At 39.9% G+C, this 21,849-nt stretch overlaps 1 protein-coding gene across 4 annotated transcripts in view; it reads left to right on the top strand.

The window, feature by feature from the left end:
* SEMA3A (semaphorin 3A) overlaps window positions 1-12,744 on the top strand; it is a 428,574-nt gene extending 415,830 nt beyond the window's left edge. For all 4 annotated transcript variants that reach the window (XM_069228709.1, XM_069228710.1, XM_069228707.1 and 1 more), the window contains one exon: window positions 5,401-12,744. In XM_069228709.1, coding sequence (XP_069084810.1) covers window positions 5,401-5,856 — 456 coding nt within the window. In that variant the 3' untranslated portion in view covers window positions 5,857-12,744. The remainder of the gene's footprint in view (window positions 1-5,400) is intronic.
* The last annotated feature ends 9,105 nt before the right edge of the window (window positions 12,745-21,849 follow it).

The following is a 21,849-nucleotide window of genomic DNA, read 5'->3' as shown; positions in this document are numbered from 1 at the left end:
AGTTTGACATAGGATGACATAGTAATGAAAAGCAATTATTTCACGTTCTCTTCGTTACTGATATTTCAAATTCACTAGTGTTATTAGTCTGCCAACAATATGGCGTGTGATGGGCCTTTTTTGTGCCAGATCAAAGCCTTGCATCCAGATAGAAAATATTTTGATTGGGGTTAGAGAGGAAACCTGAATGGCCACCAAGATAAAGTTCCTATAGTTTTAACTCGGACTAACACTTAGCCTGCACTCCATGACAAAAGTAATGCGGTTGGAAACATGGTTTGAGTTGCTATGTGTATATATCCTGGATCTGGCTTTAGCTGATACATGGTCGATGTGTGCTAACCATGACAAATGAGAGTCAGTCCACATGCTCGGTGATTTGACTTTTTTGGGCAGCTGACAGTGGGCGTTTCTAGCCACCAATCAAAGATGTCAGCCAGGTGGAGGGCCGTAGCAGGTCACACAAACGTGGAAGCACGCTGGAAGGATTTGAGCCACCAATTGCATCACAAATATAGAAAAGTAATTAGGATGTTAGGAAGATCTCAGTGTCCTCCTTGCTGGATTACCAGCTATTGGGAAAAAGAAAGCAACAAACTTAAAGTTTAAAAATCATGAGAGGAAAACTACGATAAATGAACATCGTGTACCAACAGTATAACTAAATGAAAATTAACATAAGGCAGCAGGACATATTCAGGGCCGAGCTTTTCAAACTATACAAGGAAAAAACTGAAAAATGGTAAACAAAATGTAAACATTCTCAAGCAGGACTAGGCAGATTAGGATCCTCCTTTCCGATGTGTATATTTGAGAGAAAGAACAAAACTTTAATGGTATTATTTAGGTATCCAGTCTATAGAAGGCATCAACAATTCTCATTTGTTTTACAGGAATAATATGACAGTATTGCATCTGGCTACATCTGTCAAACTTTTGCAATTAACACTATGGTCCACGAGCTGTTTATTTCTTGTGTTCCTCACCAAAGTAATGCAGTAAGAGAAAGGGACGATTCTCCATACATGTACCCAAACAGGGAGAAATTTCACTCTGTGACAGACCTTCCCACATCAGCATCTAGTTCGGACAAGGACTTAGGGTCATTCTGTTGGCCAGCCCTAATTCAGGAGACACACTAACAATCATATAATCAGCAAGCAAAGTGCATCTATGACTCCGTGAAAAACATATTAAAATATTCTCAGATTTCCATGTACACAGAAAACAGATGTCTGCGGATTTTGAGCAGAATTAATAAAATAAATAAAAAAAAACATATATCTGGAGACTAGAATCCCATAACGTTTATGAATAGTACTTAATAAACCGATTTCTGATGTAATTGTAGAGCACGAAATTCCATTTAAGCACACCCAACACTCCAAAATGCCTTCAGTGTGGGTTTCACATTGAACAAGCTTGTGTATCACAATGCAGATAAGCTACCCATTACACAGGAATGTATGTCATTTCTGTATATATTTCTGCTCTATCTACTTTCAGGGGCAGCGAATCCTAAGCTAATGAGAATATTCACACCGTTCATTATATGGACCGCGAAATGTATGATGTTGTTAAAAACACATTTCGCAGAAATTTGTGATAGTTTGAAAACATGCATGCACATTAGAAGGTTGTAGTGTTTACTTGGTGATCCCATTACACTACACCTGAAAGCATTTTTATACACCGTTTATATTCTGAATACAGTGTAAAACCGAGCTGCAATGTCTGAATTTTATACAGATTCAAAACATTTTTTGTAAACTGTTAGTAATTAAATTGGGGTTTTACATCAAACACTACCAAAAGACAAATGCCTTAATGGTAATATGCAGAATTATGTTAGAGGATGTTATGTAAGTACTAAGTGAAGTACAACAGACAAGGCTGTGTGTGTGTTAAGCAGGCACAATAGGGGTTCTCTATAAACATATACACATCAAAATACATACATCAAACACCATACTGCCTTTGATTTTCAAACTTATGTGCACTGAACAGTAACATTCCTGATCTCCCCCATTGTTTGGTGTTACTCAGTGAGTGATCTAGGCCTGTTGCATTCTCAAAACCTCTTCATGTAGAATGTTATTTGGCATTCCTTTGCCTTTGGCCGTAAAGGCATCAGTAGTAAGGTTTTGGTGTCTACTCAGCCACATCTCTTTGAGAGCATGACCTTTAACCCCCACCGCTGGCCTTAGCTCCCTGAAGCTAAACGTTTATCCTAAAATAATGTTTAAAAAGTCAAAAGAAAAGAAACCAAATAGCTGTGTCAAATTGACAAATCTGTAATGAAACAAGGCAATTAAGGCAAGAGTTCAAATAGTGCACATTATCACCTTGCCTTTGAAATGAGTCACTGGACCTTTTAATCTAGAGCAATTTATGTTACAAAAATGTGATTTAAACATGGAGACATAATCTGCACAAATTGTCTTATTTACCATAGTTTAGTGCGCACTGAACCCGGCTGCCTTCACCATTGATTTGCACCATTCAGCTGTAACGAATGTAACAGTTTTAATAAAGTATTTTACTGGCATGGTTTCCATAAACTGTCATAGTCAGAATTAAAGTTGCAATGTGGTCCGTTTTGACTGCTATACACGTTTATGTAACAGGAATGACTCATTTGTATTGTATGATAGTGCAGAAATATTTTAAGTACAACCTTTCATAAGGATTTTATTTCAATATTTAGAAAGGATGTACAATTTTTAAAAGTTTAAACCTTCGGTGAGTTATGAATGGTAAGTTATTCCTTTGCTCACTTAGAAAAGTAACACACATTCATGTCAATATAAGCACATCATAATTACATTTTGATGTTCAGACTATTTCCTAGTATTTAATGTTTTAATTGTAATTCTTCACACATAGCATTGATATTTGCAGGTTTTCTGTGTCATTGGGTCTTATCATCAAGTTGGTATTTTAAAAACTCCAATTACAAGAAAGTTTCATTATTCATCCTCATTTGCTGAGTTAACCTGGGAAACTTCAAGCAATTTTCAAATTTTGCAGTATATCCTAACTTTGCCCAACTTCAGCTGAGCTCAATATAGATAAACACACGTTTTTATAAGAAAACATTCCGGTAAAAGAACATTTAAATTGTCCTCTTAAATGTAGAAGTTTGCATATATTTTTAACTGAAATTATGCAATTAGGGGACTTTTGTTTCAGTTATTTCGTTTTTACAACTTGTCAATTTCATTAGGTTTAGAGATATTGTGAAATTAAAAAGAAAACACATAGGTTACAGGGGAAACATAATTACAACGTAATACTCCCTGATATTTAAATAGATCACACTGAATAATACCTAACATCACTAATACTAAAAACCTAAATTTTTTGTGTTCACAAGTTAGTAAATTAAGAGAAAATCATGAAAAAATGATAATAAAACCTTATCTACAAATTACAATTTTTTTGCACTGCAGCATAATATTGCTTTGCTTTTAGTTAAAAAGGCAAAACATGAACTTTTTCCCTCCTTAGACTCTGAAGAATAGAAATAAAACTGAAAACACATTTGTTAGAATTGTCTGAGATTATGATGGGTTCCGGTGCCATTTCTTGTAGTAGGGCACATATGTTTACCCACATCTAAGTGATCCCCTCACTGTGAGATGATTATCATAATGGAGAGGTCTTGTCACATGTGATGTGATCAGTGAAGTATTTAATGTTGTATAATAACTAATCACCCCAAGAGTTTTTAAAGTGTCCTGTGGTGGTAGGAGCTTCTCCCATTATACCTCCCACCTCTGGAACCTGTTACCCATTCACCTGAGGCACCAGCCAAAGCTGTTATGTTTCAGAAAGCTCCTTAAAATGTGGCTGTTTAGACACCCAATGTAGTACTCAGCAGCAGTTTTGATTAGAATAACCATCCAAATCGATTTTCCCCAAGGACATCTCCTCATTTTTTTATTTTTTTATTTTTTATTCTCTGTTCTTCATTCCTAGGAACCTGAGGCAGCGCTGCGATGCCTTTGGGCATTTTTCCGCACTTTACAAATGGATAAACCCAAATTCAAACTCATACATGTGTAGTAATTATATTTATGCGTCGGGAGGTTTAAAATGAGATACCTGGTGTTAAAAAAACATGTGATGCCATTATTAGTGCATTAGGAGAGGTAGAATGTCATGGCACCTTCAGAGTTTATATGGCCTTTAGGTTTAGCTGTGGATCATAGCATCAACCAATGAATATTGATTATTTTAGTTGAAAAGGACAACAGTCGCTAACCATAAAGAAATGCAGATACCCTACCATAACACTAATTTAACTGACATGTTTGCCTACCATACTCTTGCATCACAGTTTAGCCTCATAATTGTAATATATCTTAATTAAACTCAACTGTGACTCTAAGTGCATGGTAGAGTCAATTGGTTCATGCACCTTTCCCAACACTTTCTGGTACTATTATCATTTTTACAAAGGGCGACTCATTGATAACAGAGAGGATGAATGGAACAAGCTTTGGGCATGATGCAAAAGGTAAACAATCCTGAGAGGCCATGGCACACTGGCACGCATGCAAGTGTCTGAAATTTTTTAGGCAAAGAGAACAACCATTAGGGATCAACTTCCAGAGGTACTCAAGGAGAATGATAAAACATTTAACAACACATTGGATTTGTTACAGAAGTGGAAGAGTGAATGCTGGTGCTCACTCTTATAAAATATTAGAGCCTGAATTTTTTAAAAAAAAACTACTTTCAGATACAGCACAGGTTATGTAACATGTAGTTTCAAAAGAATTATCACATTGCACAATCTATTCTCTATTCAATGTCTATCCTGTAATATCTTTTTCTTTTTCAGTGTAATGAATACACAAGCTAGAACATTACTTTTCATTTTGTTTGAGATGCTTTGTAACTTTCATGTTTCTGAAATGCTCACATAAAATCACCAAAGTTTTAGGTTAAGCTGTCCAATAGTAAAGTGGATACCCAGCCATACATTTATGAATTTTTAAATGTATGGCATTAATAAAGTAGATTTTTCTTTTAGAGATTAATTCCATTACTTTTGTAACGTTAGAATGTTTATAACCTTATGAGTTTCATGATGTAATGGCCTTCTAATAAAAAAGTATTCATCCACTTTTTTATATATGTGTTTGGTATGTAGAGTTATTAAGCCGTGCAAAGTATTGTAGGTGGTTTCATTGATAACTATTCAAGCAATTAGGAAAGTTTCACAATAATATCACTATTGTGCACAAAATAGATGCATATGAATAGTTATTAAGGAAATATTTTTTGGTTAGGTTGAACAACCAAATATCTCACTAATATTGCAGAATCGATAATCCTATTTTGAACTATTGCAAGAAAATAAATGACAACATATTTCCTATCTTCTGACAGATAAAAATGGGGGATCGACTTATAAAGACAGAACAGGGACTTCTTCTTCGAACTCTGAAGCGGAAAGATTCTGGTATATACTACTGCCATGCAGTGGAACATGGGTTTATGCAAGCATTGCTCAAGGTGACCTTGCAAGTCATTGACACAGAGCACCTTGAAGAACTTCTACATAAAGAGGAAGATGGAGAAAATGGTAAGACTAAGGAGCCATCCATCAGCATGACCCCTAATCAAAAGATATGGTACAGAGATTTTATGCAGCTTATCAACCACCCAAACCTGAACACAATGGATGAGTTCTGTGAGCAGGTCTGGAAACGCGACCGCAAACAACGCAGACAAAAATCTGGCAATTCCCAGGTGAACTCCAACAAGTGGAAACACATACAAGAAAACAAGAAAGGCAGAAACAGGAGGACCCATGAAATTGAGAGGGCACCACGAAGTGTCTGATCACCATTATATCTAGAAACCTCATTCGAGTAGAAACTTGTACAGACAGTTAACTGGAAAAAATGCAATATTCATGAACATTTTCCATGGCATTATGTGGATGTTTACAAAGGTGATGTACTCAATAAGGTTCCACCTGGATTGAATATTGAATATCCTAACAGAATCTCCAACTAGACTTACAGCTACATAGCCTATTCTCAAAGATGGAAGACACAGTGCAACTTGGAATTGTAGTTCATATTTTACTGAATTGTGTTCAACACATCTTTGATTCCTTTTTGCCATGACATCATTCAAAGAAAACTTTGCAGTCAATGCCACTTAGTTCAGAACTAATATAAAAACTGTGTTTGTAAAGTTGAGGAACACCACGCCACTTGGTTGGATAAATGGATATATTTTGTCTAGCAACTCTTTGTGTATAAATGCTGGAAGGGGATGGAATGGTCCTTAGAAACATAAACTACAAGCAAGGGAAAAAATCTATCTGTCCTTCACAAAACAAGCTGACTTCACTGATCTACTACTGACGACACCTTCCAGCATTCATCTAAAGATGTATTTTATTAAACTATAATTTATAAGTACTAAGAAATATATGCAGTAAATGTAAGCTCTAACCTCTTCAAAAGCTGAACATTGTTTTTCCAATATTGTGCTGTTCAATTATTGGTTTCAAATTCTAAGTGCTGCTTTATTGACAGTTTGAGGAATTCTTTGAAGGCAGCATTACAGTGGACCCTGCTTATCTTCTGTCTGAGGTAAGTTAGGTTAACATACTTTCTTTATCAGAAAGTAAAATTATGCACCACGTCTGTTAAACAAGTAACACTAACCTAAAACCTGTAACTATATTTGGCTTCTATTTCTATTCTTGTGAAAAACATAGCCTGTTTAATATTTTGAGACAATGAGGATAGAGTGAACTGAAGCTTACCATATATGGTGAGAAACTCTAGCTTTTCTACACAATATTGTTTTTTACTGTTACAAAATAGCTGTTTAGGAATGAAAAGCAAAACCTTCTATCACATAGCACATTGGTTAACTACTTAGAGTAATAGAGTATATTTGTACTTTCTGGAAGAGTAAAGAAAAGAGAGAAAATCATCAGAAGTCTTTCTTTGTTTTCTATGACTTTATAAGGTGCAACGAGCAGGCACATCTCCTCCATTTTTTATGTCAAAAAGAGGGTATGCAGGTGCACAACAGAATGAAATAACCAAAACGTTTTAAAGTATAACCTTAAATTTTGTAAAAGATCTTTTGAAATGCGATTGAAGGTTTTGTTTGCTCCTTCCTCCTAAAATACTTTGTTGGTTTCTTTGAATTCCATTAACATTGAAAACAACCTACATTGGCTTCCACCATGATTTTAACTGGTGCGTGCACATGGTAGAACCAACTCTTGCTCTTTTAAAACAGTTCAGCCAATTCAACAGTGCTCTGGGCAGGACTGTCAACCCTTGAAAATTCTATATTAGTATGTCTCTTCCTTGATTTCCATGCACTGCACAAGCCATGGAATGACCCTTTTTGAGACATACTGATGGATTTGTGTTCAGTCCTTTGTCGAAGGTTTAAGTACTTGCATACATTAGTAAATTAGTGGACAATTAGTGTCCCAGTTGTTATCTTAAGACCTTAGCTGACTGATGAAGGCTTCTCCCAAGCCACAAAATATTTTAGCCAGATACCTGCTTTGCTGATCCCAGCTTATGCTTAAAAACATCTTCCGACTTCCACCCTCAAAGGTAAATGAGTGCAACTCTATCAGATGCATTGATTACAATCATTACACTATATTTTATTTATAGTTAGTAGTATCTGATGTCAGCAAATGTCACTGTGTGCCAATATTTGTATTGTCTAACATCTTAGGTGACACTGAATTTCACTCTAAAAGCATGAGGCAAATAATTCACTTATCAAATTAGCAGAAATAATTAAACTGTGTATTATGTTATTATTGCGCACCCAAGTAAAGGCACAATTGTAAATGGGCCGATGTTTCACTTGCTCTTGCATCTTTCCTGTGGAACAAAATGAAAAAAAATAACAAAATAAATGTTCCCCTTTGTGCACTCACAGACAAACTATTGATGTATTATTAAAATTGACATTCTAGATAGAAAATATATATATTGCGCAGTATTGTAACTGATTTTGAGAATTGAAAGATACTATAATTGTATTTTGGTGTTTTTATGTGTATCCAACATTTTGATGGACTTGTGTTCCTGGTGGCATTCCAATTGTAGACTCATTTATTGCATTGTTGCTCAGCCACTGATGTGGAAGTTTATAATTGTGGTGTCATCAGTAAGCAGTGGCCTCAAATTATCACTACAGTACAGGTATTTAATGCCTTAAGACAGTTGCAAAAACAACAAACTACATTTTAAACTATATTCAGAATCAGTTGGAGCTTCTCAAATAATATGGTCATATGTAACTGTAGATCATATAACTATTCTGTCTAGGCTGACAATATCCGCTAATTTCCACATTGACTCTATGAATTCAAAAAATTCCCTTTAATGAGAATAAACCAGTAAGCCTGATCTGTCCTTAGGTGCGGATGGACCTATTCTGATATACGCTTGGCACATGCATAGTTCTCACTCAATGATTATTTGACTCACAGTTTAAGTTCAATAACATTTCATAATCTAATTTTGAAGGCAAAAATGGTAAAAATGAGGGGAGTGGAGAAGGGAGCTTGGAAATATTAGAACCTTCATCTATTTTCTCTCACAGTTTGAGTAGAGTTTAGAATGAGGTATCTTCTCGGTTTCCTAAACAGGGTATCATAAGTTGTATTCCCCTGTCGAAGATAATATTATCATATTTTATTAATAGAAATATCATTTTAGCATGATGCACAAAGCTGTGCTATTAACATAATTTGTACTGCACAAGTTTGTGACCGTCGCTATATCACACAACGTGTGCTTTCCACTTAGGCTAGACAAACACGCACAAACATTAAAACCAACTTGAAGGTGTTTGTAAATTTGTTTGCTGGCCAGTGGGGTGATGAGCCTTGACTGGAGAAATGAGGATTTATGAGTTTCCAGATGAGCAGGTGCGGTCAGCTACTGGATGCTCATAATAGATTCTCTCTGCCCAGCTATGACTGAAGGGGTACTGATTTTCTTATGATTCAAAACCACATGTGAGCCAAGTTGTACCAATCTTCCCAGGTTCAGAGTTATGTGTGTTCCTCTATTTAGACTCTATGTTTTAAAATTGTAGGTAGCTCATGAGGTGAGGTATAAATCGCACCTGATTTACTAAGATATTCATCTTAGTGAATAACGATTACTGTCTATTAACATTTGCTGCTTTTTTCAACAGTGCAACTGAATATTGTTCAAGTGGATATATTGCTTGCGTAAACTAGTGCAGTTTGAAAGAGTGGATATGGGGGCCATTGTGGGTCTTGGACACACCCAAAGGCATATACTTTCATTCCACACCCTGTGATGAAATTAGCATAAAACGTCTTCTTCCACAAGCATGTAAGAAGCACACATCTAGTCCTTATCCCTTTTCACTTGCTGGCATCCCATCTTATGTAATGCACACGCTGGTCCAGGCCATGTATTTAATTGAGAGCTGGGTTCCTCACCTTTTCTTATCGTAAAGAGTTGCGGTTTGCATATTTCTGGGCCACATAAGCCATGAAAAACTATTTTTAGCATGCTGCATTTTCTATTAGCGGTGCTGCTGTTGCTAAAAATTAAGAGTCAGTCCAGACATAAGTCCAGTGTTTATTAATATAATTGATGGTATAGCCCTTATTACCTACCTGATTCCATTGATCCTTCCATAGGCTATTACTACATCTGGTGAAGATGCTTATCATCTGAACAAGCAGAGTACAGTTGTTAGTTAGTGATTGTCCTGCTATGCTAGGCCTTATTTGAAAAGATTTCCACCCAAAAAAAATCTGAGAATGCCCTGAGCACCTATGAAATCCAAGATATAAAATTTGAGGAGCTCATAATATCATATCAACATTTCACATGTCTAGATTTGCTTTGGGCCAAATTTTAGAAAATATGGTCAACAATGATTGTTTATTTAGGAAATTAGAGTGACTCATACATATCTAGCTTCAACAATCCCAAAGTTAAGAAAGTCAACACTGGAAGAAATGTCAATTGGTAGTAAGTACTGACTGTAGTTGTTATGTGTACTATGTCACCTAACCAATATCAAATACATTTATGATGGGAAAGGGTGGGTAACTGAAATATACTCCATGTGAATGTTGGCTGCTTCACACTCTTGCCTCAAACTTAAGTTCGTAAAAGAGCACATGGCCCTTACTTATGCATTTCTGCCTACCTTTGCTTTTTATCTCTTTTGCTTCTAGGAAACAGTCATCTATTTTCTTAGAAATTACATGCTACCAGGGAGTCCAGGAAGGCTCCAAATGCTCCTTAACATATGAATTATGTGTTTTTACAGGAACACTGTGCTGACATCTGTGTAGGCTAACATGTTTCAATGGGATTATTGTGTGACCCTGACCGTAGCTCCACAGAACATGCATCTACTAGTTAGTAACTGTAACTATCAGAACATACACACCCACTTGTCAAAGGTGTCCATTTGTTACCCAGCCAAAACTAATGAAGCCCTGTGCATGAAATTTGATTATCAAATGTATGCATTTCAAATATGCCACAGTCATAGGTACACCTTTGTTTCTTCAGTACATGTTCGCACTTGCTTCAACAAATATGCGCACCACAAGTACATAGGTAATGAATAGTGCACTTGCACCAACAACACCTTTATTTCTGTGAGCATAAAAGCAGGTCCGTAAGAAGGGAAACAAAATATGCTAAAAGGAAGTTAGTAAAAATTACAATATTAAATAGAGTATTACAGCTACACAAAGTAAAATCTTTAGCATTTACAGTTTACTTAAGTATCCACACGAAAGGTCACAATAACTTTTTTATACTTTATTTTAGCCGTATGATATACACCATTACAACTATAATTAGGAGTGCTGTAAAATTGACAAACATAAAAAAGTAGCCACTAAACAAGTAGTTACTAGTGGACGGTATTCTGAGTGCTGAGATGCAAGACTACTGCTCTCCTAGCATGAAATTCAAAAATGGGAAATTGTCCAAAATGGATGAATTACAACTGGAATCAGGCGCTGAAAAACAACTATTTATGCTAATTGTGCATTTGTAAGGGTATACCTGGGTGCCCAACTACAGTGGTATTCCCAGATTTCATAATTATCTAACCTCACGGTATTTGTAATTCTGGAAGCAGGACTAATAATGTTCCCTAATAATATGGGCTATAATACTTCAAGCAATGCAACTATTCCTGACAAATGAAAATGTATAGCATCAAACTACTCTGTTGAGATACATTGGAAGTTTACAAAGTGTAAATATGAAGTCAGTTCCAGTTAATTGAATTAGTAGTTGCTATTCTATTTCAATACCAGGTTACATAACTATTATTTACTGATATTTGGGTACACGAGATAACAGCTGTGAATGCTTATGTTTTCATTCATCCACTTTGCTGCCAAAAATTAAATTAGTATAAACTGCTCATACAGTGGCCACACTCTCGCTTCTAAATATTTAGAGAATTGATAAGGTTGGCAGGAACGTGCTCTAATTTCTTTTCAGTGCACATATTTTGCAATTGTTAACTAGAAATAGCTACTTATTTAAAATTAAATTAAAACAACATTGATCTTTTACTGACGTATTCCATTAAAATTGCTATTCTCTAGCTTAGGTGACAAAATGTAACAATATTCCAATAGTGTTAAAATGTAACAATATTCCAATAGTGTTTTCAGACTTCATGCAGTGACTTTGAAATAAAGTCTTGTGGATTAACTTTGGCCACCTTTAGGGTATCTCATTCATACTGCTGACTTAAACTGCATGGGTAAATGAGTGTGAGGTTTTAACAAGTCAAGGTGCGAGAAAAGTGTTCAAAGATTAGGTAATGCCCTTACTTTTTTTAATGAAAGAAATAATTTATAAAATTAGACTGAGGGGCACTGGTTTTGTGCTGACATAAAAATGTGAACAAATCACTCCTACAAATGTTTCTACTTCCTGCACAGCCCTATGGCCATCATTACAAGTGGAGGTATTCGGGCCGTTGTGGTAACTCCAGGTGGAATTCCTTCACTTACTGTTCTAAAGCTTTACAATGTGAATACTACATTACCTAAAATGTTGTTGAGCTATAATGGTTATGTAAACCATTTTACTTGCTTTGCTAGTCTTTCATTCGATTTGCATGGACTATCGAAGTCATCACGATTTGTTCACAAGCCTGCTGTTATGGATCCCATAGTGGACTAACAGCTCGGCCAGAAAGTTATGATTGTAGTCAAAAGAAAATGCATATGTAGAAAAAATAGAACAAAAACATGCATGTGAATGCACATATAAAGATCCCTTTTTATGCATTATTTAGTGACTTTAAATGTATGTGTTTAATAGTTCAATTTTGCTACCTAAACTTTAGCCAAAATAGATGTAAATATTTTTTACATTAAAAGGAGGTATCTTGTAAAGTATTGCAGTCTGCAGGTACACCTGTTGTAGAGTTTCCCAGTAATACTAAGACATGAAGCTTTACAAAATACTGTAATCACAGGTATGTGGTTAGGAGTTGTGTTTTTACATCTTCAATGTAGAAAGTGTATGCACATCAACAAGCCTATGAGCAAACATGTTCAATTTCTCTATTTATCAATGCATTTCACAAGGCAAATAGAAAAAAAAAAACTGGAGGAAATGTAATAAAACTTGCTGCTGTAAATTATTACTTTTGGCATGTATTCAGTTGTTAAATAAATATTTCTTCAAAATATGAAGTTGTTTTTCAGTGTTGGTTATTAAGAGGCACACAGCTGCCATAAACAGACAGTACATGAGTGGTCAATCATTGTGTGATGTTACAGTACAAATGTTATTATATATGTCTATTGATATTCACTGTTTCAGGTGCCCTCTTAAAAACTATATTACTTGTAAAGAAGCATTCTCCATTTTCTCTGAGACTTAACAGTACCTATTATTTTTCATTCCATGCTTTCCATTAGCCATTTGTAAGGGGTTTAATCATATTTAACACTGATGAGTTGTGTCTCAAATATGACAATTAATGTACTATTTAATGGTACCTTCTCATTTCACTCCAATCACTTTTCTCTCTTTCTGAACTATTACCATGTGTAAAATGTAACATTTAAAATTATGCTTAATATTATGTTATTATGTCTCATTTGAGTGGTTTAAGACATTAAAGTTACATTAGTCCCAAATGAAGACTAGTAGCTCCACTTCAATCCACATACCATGAAGGGACTAAGTTAAAAGATAGGTTACCTGTCCATGTATGTATAGATTATAAAGTGCCTTCTTACCACTGTGTCCCTCCTCTATTTCGTGCTTTTAGGTCAGCATACTGGTGCGCACCATGTTTATTTATAAATGGTCTCACTGTTCTGCATTCTTTGTCCATGGTTTCCAACTACAGTTCTCAGAGTTGCGGTTTGGAATCCATGGAAGCAGGACATGCAGAACGTGGGCTCCTGTTATGAAAAAAGCCTTTTTCAACTACAGTGAAGTTAAGTGCATCGTCATCGGCGGCAAATTTGTCTCACTACAGTATGAAAACAACTTGTGTATCTCACAAATGCAGCAGAAAAGAGTTTGCTTAGTGCTGAAATTAATAGGAAACAGGAAATATGTAAGTAATGTTCCACGTTACTTCTGTTGCTGAGTTACCTGAATACTGAAATCATGCAGAAGTTGAGGGATCACTAGCCTACAGCGACGATCTGGTTATTCTCTCACAAACTCCAAAAGGCTTACAATCTCAACTAACTTAACTAAACAAGTTTAAGTTAGCAAACAGGATCTCAGCTGACTATTCAAAAGGTCAAATATTGACTTTTGGGAGAAAAAGCAAACTAATATCATGACAATTAGGTAATACATCGATTGCAATTGTCATTCAGAATGACTATCAGGAACGCTAATTGACAACAATCTATACTGGACCAGCCACATTATCATCAGCAAGGATAAATCCTCTCATGTAACACAATCGGTAATGAGGTTTTCAAAATTATATGGAGAAAGAGCAATTTGCTAATGATTAATTATGTAAATTACAACCTTGCTACTATATGCTTCCTGTTAGAAATGGGGTCTCTAGTTGGCAGTCGGGTTGGACCTTATCCAAGTAGGGACCCTCACTCTAGTCAGGATAAGGGTGATAACTAGATCAGATAAACCCTGCTCACCCCCTTGGTAGCTTACCACGAGCAGTCAGGCTTATCTCAAAAGCAATGTGTAAAGCATTTCCACATAATACACAGTATTATAGTGAAAACACTACAAAAGGACACCACATCAGTTTTAGAAAAATAGCCAATATTTATCTGTGTAAAAGAAGACCAAAACGAGAAAAATCGAACCTTCAATAATAAAGATATGACCTTTGCAAGAATTAACTTAAATGTACAGTTCACTGAAGTTGATAGCTCAGTCAGGGGTTATCACGGCATCAGGAACAACAAATCCAACTGTTCAGGCTGGCCATGTAACAGTACCTTGGAAATGTAGGGCATTGTGATTCTCATGATGGGATCCGGAGTGCGGTGTCGCTGGCATCGGTTCTGGAGTGCGGTGTAGGGGTCATCAGGCCCTTGAAGTCACACTCATTGCAGATCGAACTCTGGGCTGATGACAAAGTCTGGAGTGCTGGTGTGGATGTAGTCAGGGCTGCAGTGCGAAGTGGGATGACGCGACATGCGGTGTCCACAGGTCACGGTGCAGGCAGCGGCTCAGCGATGACATCCTGCGGCATTGGTGAGACCAGGGCTGCGGTGTGAAGCAGGGCGGTGCGACATGTGTGTCTCCAGATTACAGTGCAGGCAGTGGCGTTGTCATTGCTGAAGCATTGTGGTCACTAGACCCTAGGCGGTGGTGTGGTGCGGGGTGGGCACCGTGCAGCACCCACGGGTCACGGTGCAGACAGGGGCGTCTGTTTACAACACTGGAGTCGATGGCGCTGGCATTGGTGGACCGGGGCTGCGGTGCAGGATGGGTTGGTGAGTCATGTACTTCATGAGTGGTGTCTTCAGGCCATAGTGCAGGCATTGGTATAGGTGTCAGTGTGGAGCAGTGGTGTCAGGGATGCCAAGGATGTAGTGTGAGCAAGGCAATGCGGAGTGTGGGGCCCACAGGTCACAGTGCAAGCAGTGGTTTGGTGACAGCGTCAGGTGGCGGCATCAGTTAGACCAGGGTTGTGATGTGACGTGGAGAAGGCTTCATGTGGCGTCATCATGTCACAGTACAGTCAGCTCCATCGTTAGTGGTGTCGCTGTGGTTTTTCTTCTGTTGCAGCATACAACACACAGTTCTCAGTGCTGATGAAACTGAAGTCTTTGATATCCCTGAGACTTCCAACAGGAGGCGAGCTATACTTTAAGCCCTTGGAGAAACTTCACAAGCAGGCTACAAAGCAAAGCCCAGTCTTTTTCCTCTTTAAGGCAGAAGCAGCAGCTGCAGGCCAACCCAGCAAAGCACACACAGCAAAGGATCACTACTCCTCCACCAGCTCTTCAGCTCTTCTGCTTGGTAGAGGTTCCTCTTGATCCAGAAGTGTTCTAAAAGTCTGGGGTTTTGGGTCCACTACTTATACCCTTTCTGCCTTTGAAGTAGGCAAATTTTAAAGGAAAGTCTCTCTTGTTCCCAGGATCCTGCCCTGCCCAGGCCTGGTCCCAGACACACACCAAAGGGATGAAGACTGCATTGTGTGAGGACAGGCACAGCCCTTTCAGGTGTAAAAGTCAGCTCCTCCCTCCCCACTCTAACCCAGGAGACTCATCAGGATATGCAGGCTACACCCCAGCTCCCTTTGTGTCACTGTCTTGAGGGAATTCACAACAGCCCAACTGTCAGTCTGACCCAGACGTTTAATATACAAGCAGACAGAAGCACAGAATGGATTAAGCAAGAAAACGCCTGCTTTCTAAATGTGGCATTTTCAAACTGACAATCTAAAAAACAACTTTACCAAAATGTGTATTTTTACATTGTGAGTTAAGAGACCCAAACTCCAGATCTCTATCTGCTTCCAATGGGAAACTGCACTTAAATATATTTAAAGGCAGTTCCCATGTTACCCCATGAGAGAGATAGACCTTGCATCAGTGAAAAACAGATTGGGCAGTATTTCACTGTCAGGACATGTACAACACATCAGTACATGTCCTACCTTTAACATGCACTGCACACTGCTGACGGGGCTACCTAGGGCCTATTTTAGGGGTGTCTTACATTTAGTAAAAGGGAAGGTTTGGGCCTGGCAAGTGAATACACTTGCCAGGTCGAATTAGCAGTACAAGACTGCACACACAGATACTGCAGTGGCAGGTCTGAGACAAGTTTACAGGGCTACTCATGTGGGTGGCACAACAAGTGCTGCAGGCCCACTAATAGTATTTGATTTCCAGTCCCTGGGCACATGTAGTGCATTTTATTAGGGACGTATTAGTAAATCCAATATGCCAGTCATGGATAAACCAACTGCCAATACAATTTACATAGGGAGCACTTGCACTTTAGCACTGATCGAATATGTGATGGAATAACTAGGTCCTAAACAACTACTTGCCTAAACCACCACTGCTAAACAACTAAAAAGTCTCTACAATGAAGTACTGAACAACTACAGTCTAAACAACGATTTTGCCTGAATAACAATTGCCTGAACACCGAATTTTACGGTAAGTTTTTCTTTTTTTAATGGTTTTTTAGTTATTCAGAATATATATAGTATAGATTTATATATGTACATATGTTCGATGGCATGTGTAGCTGCAGATACACATGCTTTGCACATCCTGCCATCTGGTGTTGGGCTCGGAGTGTTACAAGTTGTTTTCTTCGAAGAAGTCTTTCGAGTCACGAGGTCGAGGGACTCCTCCCCTTTCGGCTCCATTGCGCATGGGCGTCGACTCCATCTTAGATTGTTTTTTTTCCGCCATCGGGTTCGGACGTGTTCCTTTTCGCTCCGTGTTTCGGTTCAGAAAATTAGTCAGAATCTCCGAAAATTCGACGGTATTGTTTGCATTCGGTATCGGGTTAGTTACTACAGATCGACACCGACTTTTGAAGAGCTCCGGTGGCCCTTTGTTTTTTTTTTGATCCCCCGTCGGGGCCTGGTCGGCCCGGCCACGTGTCTCTTCAAGGCTGATGGAACGGACCCCATTCTGCTTCTGCCCAAAATGTCACAACAAGTATCCGTATACAGATCAGCACCTGGTCTGTAACTTGTGTTTGTCTCCAGAACACAAAGAAGATACTTGTGAAGCCTGTCGAGCATTTCGGTCGAGGAAGACATTAAGAGACCGAAGAGCGAGAAGACTGCAAATGGCGTCGGTGCCGACAGGACAAAGGCATTTGGAGGAGGAAGAGGAAACCTTCTGCATCCAGGAGTCGGACTCGGACGAGCTCGATCCCGAAGAAACACCTAAAACCGTGAGTAAGACGTCGAAACATAAAACTCACGAGAAGACCACAAAAGCCCAGGGGACGCCACCACCAACAGGCCATAGCTTAATCCGTAAAATAGGTGACCGATCATCGGCACCGAAAAAGGGCACACTTGTGTCGAAGTCATCCGACTCCGGTCGAGATACCGGCACACAGCAATCTCGAGCCCGAGACAGCGGCTCCGAGCAAGTTCGGCACTGAGACAGCGGCACCGAAATGGGTCGGCACCGAGAGATGCCGAAAAGAAAGAAAGTGTCGTCGGAGCCGAAAAAGGCTACCAAAAAGGTTTCCATTCCGAAACATCCAGCCTCGGAACCGAAATCAGGTTCCTACACAGAGGAACAGGGATTGTCCTCCCAAATGCAAGGACATAAGTTCAGACAAGAACTAGAATCAATGGAGCCAGACTTCACTCAAAGGAGGCTCCACATTCAAAAGGACACAGGGAAGATAAGCACTCTTCCCCCAATTAAAATGAAAAGAAGACTTGCCTTTCAAGAAAAGGACAAGCAGCCACAGGCAAAGGTGGCAAGACAGACAACTCCGCCACCATCTCCACCACCATCAATGCACACATCACCGGTAGTCACTCCACCACTGATGCAATCCCCAACACATACTGCAATGAGTCAGGACGATCCCGACGCATGGGACCTTTATGATACGCCAGTATCGGATAACAGCCCAGACTGTTACCCAGCGAGACCGTCCCCACCTGAGGACAGTACATCCTACACGCAGGTGGTCTCAAGGGCATCGGCTTTTCATAATGTCACCTTGCATGCAGAACCCATTGAGGATAACTTTTTGTTTACTGCACTATCCTCAACTCATAGCCAATACCAGAGCTTACCTATGCTACCTGGAATGCTAAAACACTCCAAACAGGTGTTTCAGGAGCCTGTGAAGGGCAGGGCCATAACTCCAAGGGTGGAGAAAAAGTACAAGCCACCGCCTACAGACCCTGTGTATATCACGCAGCAATTAACACCAGACTCTGTGGTAGTAGGGGCAGCTCGCAAGAGAGCAAACTCTCACACCTCGGGAGACGCACCACCTCCAGACAAGGAGAGTCGCAAATTTGACACTGCAGGGAAAGGGTTGCAGCACAAGCAGCAAACCAATGGCGCATTACCAACTCACAAGCACTTCTGGCAAGATATGATAGGGCTCATTGGGACGAAATGCAGCATTTCATAGAACACTTACCCAAAGAGTTCCAGAAAAGGGCACAACAAGTGGTGGAGGAGGGACAAAGTATCTCAAATAATCAGATACGGTCAGCAATGGATGCAGCAGATACAGCTGCAAGGACAGTAAATACTGCAGTAACAATAAGGAGACACGCATGGTTGCGTACGTCAGGATTCAAGCCAGAAATACAACAAGCTGTGCTGAATATGCCTTTTAATGTACAGCAGTTGTTTGGGCCGGAGGTGGACACTGCTATAGAAAAACTTTAAAAAGACACTGATACGGCCAAAGCCATGGGCGCACTCTAGTCCCCACAGAGCAGAGGCACATTTTGCAAAACACAGTTTAGAGGGGGGTTTCGAGGACAAGCTACAGAACCCACAACCTCACAAACAAGGCCCACTTATCAAAGTCAATATCAGCGGGGAAGTTTTCGGGGGCAATATAGAGGGGGACAATTCCAAAAGAATAGAGGGAAGTTCTAAAGCCCCAAAACTCCTCAAAACAAGCAGTGAATTCCAAGTCACAAATCCCCAACACATAACACCTGTGGGGGGAAGACTAAGAAATTTTTACAAACATTGGGAAGAGATAACAACAGACACTTGGGTACTTGCAATTATCCAGCATGGTTATTGCATAGAATTTCTCAGATTGCCTCCAAACATTCCACCAAAAACAAACAATATGTAAAAACAACACATGGATCTTCTAGGACTAGAGGTCCAAGCATTGCTACAAAAAGGAGCAATAGAATTAGTACCAATTCAACAGAAAGGAACAGGAGTTTACTCATACCCAAAAAGGACAAAACACTGAGACCTATATTAGATCTCAGAACATTAAATACCTACATCAAATCAGACCATTTTCACATGGTGACATTACAAGACGTAATCCCACTGCTCAAACAACAAGACTACATGACAACACTAGACCTAAAGGATGCATATTTCCATATACCAATACATCCTTCACACAGAAAGTACCTAAGATTTGTATTCCAAGGGGTACGTTACCAATTCAAGGTGTTGCCATTCGGAATAACAACTGCGCCAAGAGTTTTTACAAAATGCCTGGCAGTAGTAGCTGCGCATATCAGAAGGCAGCAAATACATGTGTTCCCGTATCCAGATGATTGGTTAATCAAAACCAACACACTAGAACGGTGTTTTCAACACACAAAGTACGTCATAGAAACCCTACACAAACTAGGTTTCTCAATCAACTACAGAAAGTCACACCTTCAGCCGTGTCAGACACAGCAATACTTAGGGGCAACAATCGACACAGCAAAAGCGATTGCCATTCCAAGTCCACAAAGAGTACAAGCATTTCACAATGTAATACAGGTCATGTATCCAAACCAAAGAATACAAGTCAAAATAGTAATGAAACTCCTAGGCATGATGTCCAAGATTGCACATGCGGCCCTTACAACAGTGCCTAGCATCACAATGGTCACAGGCACAGGGTCAACTTCTAGATCTAGTGTTGATAGACCGCCAAACATACACCTCGCTTCAGTGGTGGAACAATATAAATTTAAACCAAGGGCGGCCTTTTCAAGACCCAGTGCCTCAATACGTAATAACTACAGATGCCTCCATGATAGGGTGGGGAGCACACCTCAATCAACACAGCATTCAGGGACAATGGGACTCTCAGCAAAGACAGTTTCACATAAATCACTTAGAACTATTGGCAGTATTTCTAGCGTTAAAAGCGTTTCAACCAATAATAAGCCACAAACACATTCTTGTCAAAACAGACAACATGACAACAATGTATTACCTAAACAAACAGGGAGGAACACACTCAACACAGTTGTGTCTCCTGACACAGAAAATATGGCATTGGGCGATACACAACCACATTCGCCTAATAGCACAGTTCATTCCAGGGATTCAGAATCAATTAGCAGACAATCTCTCTCGGGATCACCAACAGATTCATGAATGGGAGATTCACCCCCAAGTACTACACACTTACTTCCAAAATTGTGGAACACCACAAATAGACCTGTTTGCAACAAAAGAAAACGCAAAATGCCGAAACTTCGCATCCAGGTACCCACAAAATCAGTCTCTGGGCAATGCGTTATGGATGAGTTGGTCAGGGATATTTGCATACGCTTTTCCCCCTCTCCCACTCCTTCCATATCTAGTAAACAAGTTGAGTCAAAACAAACTCAAACTCATACTCATAGCACCAACTTGGGCAAGACAACCTTGGTACACAACACTACTAGACCTCTCAGTAGTGCCTCATGTCAAACTACCAAACAGAGCAGATCTGTTAACTCAACACAATCAACAGATCAGACACCCCAATCCAGCATCGCTGAATCTAGCAATTTGGCTCCTGAAGTCTTATAGTTCGGACACTTAGGTGGTGATTCCGACCTACGCGGGCGGCGGTTGCCGCCCGCCCGTCGGAATCCGCCTGAATACCGCCCCGCGGTCAATTGACCGCGAGGGGTATTCTGACTTTCCCGCTGGGCCGGCGGGCGATCTGATTCAGATCGCCCGCCGGCCCAGCGGGAAAGCGCCTTCCACAAGGAAGCCGGCTCGGAATCGAGCCGGCGGAGTGGAAGGCGTGCGACGGGTGCAGCAGCACCCGTCGCGCTTTTCAGTGTCTGCATCGCAGACACTGAAAAGCCTAGTTGGGCCCTGTTAGGGGGCCCCTGCCGTGCCCATGCCATGGGCATGGGCACGGCAGGGGCCCCCAGGGGCCCCGTGACCCCCCCCTACCGCCATCCTGTTCATGGCGGCTTTCCCGCCATGAACAGGATGGCGGTAGGGGGGGTCAGAATCCCCTCGGCGGCGCAGCGAGCTGCGCCACCTTGGAGGATTCTAAGGGTCAGCGGAAAACCGGCGGGAGACCGCCGGTTTTCCCGTTCTGACCGCGGCCAAAGCGCCGCGGTCAGAATGACCAAGGGAGCACCGCCGGCCTGTCGGCGGTGCTCCCGCCCCCGTTGGCCCTGGCGGTAGGGAACCGCCAGGGTCAGAATGAGGGCCTTAGACCTTACACAGGAATGTATGGAAGTCATAAAACAAGCTAGAAAACCAACCACTAGACATTGCTTTGCAAATAAGTGGAAAAGGTTTGTTTATTATTGCCATAATAACCAAATTCAACCCTTACACGCATCTGCTAAAGACACCGTAAGCTACTTGCTACATTTGCAAAAGTCAAAACTAGCTTTTTC

The sequence above is a fragment of the Pleurodeles waltl genome, chromosome 4_1 (genome assembly GCF_031143425.1).
Source record: "Pleurodeles waltl isolate 20211129_DDA chromosome 4_1, aPleWal1.hap1.20221129, whole genome shotgun sequence".
NCBI classification, from domain to species: Eukaryota; Metazoa; Chordata; class Amphibia; order Caudata; family Salamandridae; genus Pleurodeles; species Pleurodeles waltl.
Note: the sequence above shows the minus strand (reverse complement) of the source record. Positions and strands in the feature narration are given on the sequence as shown.